The sequence below is a fragment of the Carlito syrichta genome, unplaced genomic scaffold, assembly GCF_000164805.1.
Source record: "Carlito syrichta isolate Samal-C Ts95f unplaced genomic scaffold, Tarsius_syrichta-2.0.1 Scaffold316474, whole genome shotgun sequence".
Taxonomy (NCBI): domain Eukaryota; kingdom Metazoa; phylum Chordata; class Mammalia; order Primates; family Tarsiidae; genus Carlito; species Carlito syrichta.
Genome location: NW_007260570.1, coordinates 463,627 through 469,057, shown reverse-complemented (window position 1 = coordinate 469,057; position 5,431 = coordinate 463,627). Strand labels below are relative to the sequence as shown.

Genomic DNA, 5,431 nt, shown 5'->3' with positions numbered 1-5,431 from the left:
TTTAATGTAGAGATGAGGTCTCGCCAAGTTGCCCAGGCGGGTCTCAAACCCGCGGGCTCAGGCAATCCACTCACCTCAGACTTCCAAAGGTGCGGGATTACAGGCTGAGCCACCGAGCCCGGCTTCACCTCTCTTTTTCTACTCCAGCCTCCTTACCCCGGAGGTCAGTCCTCAGGAAAACCAAACACCAAGAAAGACCTCAGTCAGAGAGGCCATTTATTTATGCTTCAAAATGCTCGCTGCCTCCTTTGCTTTGTCTCCTGTGCACGCCTTCTCCCTTATAACCCCTCTCCTGGGGTTATGGATCCCAGGAGGAGACCTGCTTCCTCCATGCCTCTGATCCTTCCCGGCCATGGAGGAGGCATCACAAAAGAAGCCAAGCCACTGGCCCAGGATCAGCCAGCATTTACGAGGGTTGCCCAGGCACAGTTCCTTGCCTTTACAGCCCTTCCAATGACCCACAAGGCCCTCTCTCTCCCCAAAGCAGAGGTCGCAGACAGGGCAACGGTAGATCTTCTGCTTCCAATGGGTCTGCTGGTGCCTGACCAGCCTGGAGAATGAACTGAAGGACTTGCTGCAATGGAAACAGCAGTTGGGCTGCTCTGTGAGGTGGTCCTTGTGGTGGCTGGAGAGATAGGTTTTCTTGCTAAAAGTCAAGGGGCAACGGGGGCAAAAAAAGACATTGAGTCTTGAGAGTTTCACTGGATGAGAGTTGGATCTGGTATCCAGGCAGGGGGCTCTAGTGTTGGGTGCCTGGGTCCTGGTTAAAGGAGCTTGGTTCTTAAGTACAGGTGGCTGGGACTGAGCCACTGGTGCTTGGTTAACATCCACAAGCCCCTGGATGGACCTCCGGCTTCTGATGATGGGTGTCTGGAATCCAGTGGGGATGCCTGGAATCCTCACGATATGCTCCTGATTTCCAGACACTGGCTCCTGGTTTTGGTGTATCTTCTGGTGGCGTTTGAGCTCAGACTGGTCCCGGAAGCTCTTCCCACACATGGAGCATGAATGGGGCCGGTAACCCAAGTGGACACGGCGGTGACGACTCAGTCCAGAAGCATCACAGTAGGTCTTATCACAGAGTGAGCAACAGAAGGGCCTCTCCCCAAGATGCATGCGTTTGTGGTCACTGAGGGACTTGGGACTCCAAAACAACTTCCCACACTGGCTGCAGCTGTTAGTCCACTTGGGGTTGTGAACAAACTGGTGGTTATAGAGGTAGCAGCGCCTACTGAAACACTTGCCACAGGTGTGGCAAGAAAAGAGTGGCCTAGCCCGAGATGCTTGCAACACTGGGGTCCTGTTTGTAGACCCAGCTGAAGCAGAGGCAGGATGCTGGCCAGCCCTTCTACAAGCAAGGGAGGTCTTCTTGTCATCACTAGTCCCCTCATCTCTCAGTCTCTGATCTTGTTCTCGAGGTCTCTCCTCCTTGCCTCCTGTAGTGAATAAGGAAGAACAGCACAAGATTCACCATGGGAACCCAACACTAGCTCTAACCCAAGCCACTTCCTCTCTCGGCTCTTGCTCTCCCACCCAACATTCATCTTTACTCTTGGACCTCAAAGGCTAGAAATAAGAAAAAAAAAGTTTGGCTTTGGCTTTTCAAATTAAAAGCAAATAAAAATTTAACTGGAATCTTTCAACAGTGTCAGAGATCTAAATTTTAACCTATAACCACATTTTTTGAAATCCATTTCATTTTCAATACTGCTTACACTCCCATAGACACCCCACAGACACCCACAGGTGACCACATAATACATCATGCACAGTGAGGTACTTGAGAGTGAAAAGAGGTGTTATTAACATCAAGCTGGGATGAGAACTATAAACCAGGACTGTTCTGGCAAACCGCGATGTGTGGTCAGCCTAGTCTGATACCTCTCTCAACTCTTTACCCCCAAGAACAAGCCTCCCTTGTTCCAACACAGCATCAAGCTTATCTCCTTAGCTTTTCTTTTCTCTTGGAAAGAAATGTATTTTTCTTTTCATATTTTGAAATTGAAATTCACTGCCAAATCCTCAAACGTGTCTAGCTTCTGGAAGAGCAGGAGAGGCTCAGGGAGTATCTCTCTCTCTCTGAGTGACAGTGACATCCAGTCTCAAGGACTGGATCTCGCTATGCTGCCCAAGCTAGTCTTGAACTCCTGGCCTCATGCCATCCTCCCGCCTCAGCCTCCTGAGTAGCTGGGGTTATAGGTCACTGTGCCTAGTGGAAAGAACTTTTTAATCAGAGCAGTATCACAGACATAAGCAATCATGTAATCTCTCAATTCCTGAAAACTGAAGTCATTCACTTGTCCTGAAAGGCTTCACTATTCATCTTGAGGCCAAGGGAATTTAGTCTATGATCACAGGACCTTTTCCAACTCCAAGTCTGACCAGGTGGGAAGAGGTAAGCTAGGAGAGGATATACAGAACCTTGATGCTCTCAGTCAGCTTTACATCTTGCAGAGGTTATCTTCCTCTCTCCTTTGCAATTCTTTTTTAAGTCAGAGTCTCACTCTGTCACCCAACACACTCACAGCCACCACAGCCTTGACTTGCTGGTTTCAGGCAATCCTTCCACCTCAGCCTTCCAGGTAGCTGGAACTATAGGCGTGCACTACCATGCTCGGCTAATTTTTTGATTTATTGTAGAGAAGAGGTCTCACCAAGTTTCCCAAGCTGGTCTCGAACCACTGGATTCAGGCAATCCTCTTGCCTTGGCATCCCAAAGTGCTGGGATTACAGGTTTGAGCCACCATGCCCAGCAGCAATTCTTACCTGAAAGAAGGCGTTCTCTGTATGTGAGATGGAGATGTGTTCTCCACTGTTTCTCTTCTTGCTCAAGTTTGGTGATCAGATATGGTTTATGCAGAAAGATTCTGGCTGATATGTGAGAACGAGAAAGAGTTGAGTTGGTCCCAGGCTTGGCCCCTAGATGTCTGATGAAGACAGCAGGTTACCCTCTGTATCCTTCATTTTAGAACCAAAACCGGAGCTGGGTGCAGTGGTTCAAGCCTGTAATCCCAGTGCTTTGGGAGGCTGAGGCAAGAGGATTGTGTGAGTCCAGGGGTTTGAGATCAGCCTGGCCAACTTGGTGAGACCTCGACTCTATAAAAATTTTTTTAAAATTAGTCAGGCATGGTGGCACATGCCTGTAGTTCTAGCTACTTGGAAGGCTGAGGCAGAAGGATCACTTGAGCCCAGCAGGTTGAGGCTGCGGTAGCTGTGAGCATGCCACTGCACTCCAGCTTGGGTGACAGAGGGAACCTCCAACTCAAAAAAACAAACAAACAAAAACAAAAAACGGCATACTTGGCTGGGCACAGTAGTTCACACCTATAATCCCAGCACTCTGAGAGGATTGCCGGAGCTCACAGGTTCGAGACCAGCCTGGGCAACTTGGCGAGACCTCATCTCTATGATAAATCAAAAAATTAGCCGGGCATGGTGGCACACGTCTGTAGTTCCAGCTACTTGGAAGGTTGAGCTGGAAGGATCACCTGAGCCCACAGGTTCGAGACCAGCCTGGGCAACTTGGAGAGACCTTATCTCTATAATAAATAAAAAAATTAAGCTGGGCTCAGTGGCTCAGCCTGTAATCCCGTGCTTTGGGAGGCTGAGGTGAGTGAATTGCTTGAGCCTGCAGGTTTGAGACCCGCCTGGGCAACTTGGCAAGACCTCATCTCTACAATAAATCAAAAAATTAGCCGGGCATGGTAGCGCACGCCTGTAGTTCCAGCTACTTGGAAGGCTGAGACGGAAGGATCGCCCAAGCCAAGCAGGTCAAGGCAGCGGTGGCCAGGAGCGGCCACTGCACTCCAGTCTGGGCGACAGAGTGAGATTCCAACTCAAAAAAAAAAAAAAAAAATTAGCCGGGCATGATGGCACACATCTGTAGTTCCAGCTACTTGGAAGGCTGAGGCAGAAGGATCACCTGAGCCCAGCAAGTCAAGGCTTCAGTGGCTGTGAGCGTGCCACTGCACTCCAGTCTAGGCAACAGAGTAAGACTCCAACTCAAAAAAAAAAAAAAAAAAAAAAAAGAACCATAACCAGGGACATGTAGCTGCAGGGAGGAGACATTCAAAAGGCCAGCTCCTGGTAAAGTACCTGGACCATAAGAGTGACTTACTAAAAACTCACTGGTTGGACTAATAGGCAAATTTTCTATTTTGAGAATACTGTCATCATACTACAAATGTTATCTTTGCCTTCATGTAGGCTTCCATTTCTTCTCTTTACCACTGAACTTAGTGACCCAGATCTTTCACACCTAGTAGGTATAAAACCAGGGGTCAGTGAAACTAATTGTGAGCTGATCTAGCTACCCAGTGAAACTAGATGTTCCAAGGCCCTTAGTAGAGGGGGCTTGTTGAGGGAAACAGAGCCTCTTACCCACAGATGCCAGGTTCTTAAAGGTTTCCGACATAACATCCTGGTAAAGGACCCTTTGACTGGCATCTAGATATTCCCACTCTTCTTGGGTGAAATTGACTGCCACATCCTCAAAGGTAACTGGATTCTGGAAGAGTAGGAGAGACTCAGGGAGTACACACACATACATACAACCACACACATACATAAGAGAGTGACATCCAGTCTCAAGGTTCAGAAAGTTTAAACCTAAGTGAAAGCTAAAACCATGGAAGGAAGAAAGAAATATAAAAAGTCAGTTGCAAAGCCAGCGGCTATGAAGTACAGAAAGGAAAGGAAGGATGAAGAGAAAGGATGAAAGATTGGGGGGGGGATCGTGGGGATAGGGAGGAAGATACACAGACTATAAACAGGAAAGAAAGTAAAAGAAACAAGGTTGCCACTCTGATGAATTTCAGGATGGCATGGAAATGGAGAAAGGTCTTGCAGCTCCTTTTCCTGGGTGCTGTTCGTCCTGGAATAATCTGAGATCTCATTTGACCTGTGGGCAGTAGTATGGATGAAACAGCTCCTGGAGTACAGGACCTGGTCGCTCCCTCTCTCTAGCTTGGTCTCCTCACCTTCACCCATGACTCCCACCAGCAAGCTCTCTTCATGGCTTTCTGCAGGGAAGCTCCCATCTCATCCACCCATGGGAGCATCTTCTGTACAGGTTCCACTGGCTTCAGGTGGTTAAACACCTCTTCCATGGTGTGTCTTTCTAGCTTTGTTTACTTCTGGCCTGGCTCACAGAGATGACTGGACTCCTTCCTGGGGCTAGCTACCTTTCAGTAACTGGGCAGATGAAGAGACCCTGCAAAGGCCCCAGGGTTTGGTATGGTTTCCAGTGACAAATGTATCTACTCCAAGGGAGTGTATTCCTTTTTTGTTCAGCTGTCCAAATTCTCCTCTTCCACAGTTGAGAACACCTTTGGTTCCCTCAGACGCTGGGCCACAGAGTTCAGGGACCTGGCCAGTCTGGCTCAGCTGCTATCATCCAGTAATGCCAGGTGGGGACGTTTGCCTTCTGCTC

The 5,431-nt window shown here is 48.6% G+C and overlaps 1 protein-coding gene across 1 annotated transcript; it reads right to left on the bottom strand.

Annotated features, from left to right (window-relative positions):
• Positions 1–159: 159 nt before the first annotated feature.
• Positions 160–5,108, bottom strand: ZFP57 (ZFP57 zinc finger protein). The gene is made up of 4 exons (XM_021707267.1): positions 4,980–5,108; positions 4,381–4,507; positions 2,767–2,871; positions 160–1,436 (listed from the first exon to the last, which is right to left on the bottom strand). The coding sequence occupies exons 1-4, from the start codon at positions 5,106–5,108 to the stop codon at positions 217–219; spliced, it is 1,581 nt and encodes a 526-aa protein (XP_021562942.1). The 3' UTR covers positions 160–216.
• Positions 5,109–5,431: the final 323 nt, after the last annotated feature.

Excerpts from the sequence above, each read along its gene's own strand:
- ZFP57 (XM_021707267.1), bottom strand. The coding sequence starts at position 5,108 with ATGGAAGAGGTGTTTAACCACCTGAAGCCAGTGGAACCTGTACAGAAG. Across the intron at positions 4,508-4,979 it reads GGTGGGAGTCATGGGTGAAG|AATCCAGTTACCTTTGAGGA; the intron begins GTGAGGAGACCA and ends CTACTCTTCCAG. Across the intron at positions 1,437-2,766 it reads CAGAGAACGCCTTCTTTCAG|GAGGCAAGGAGGAGAGACCT; the intron begins GTAAGAATTGCT and ends TATTCACTACAG.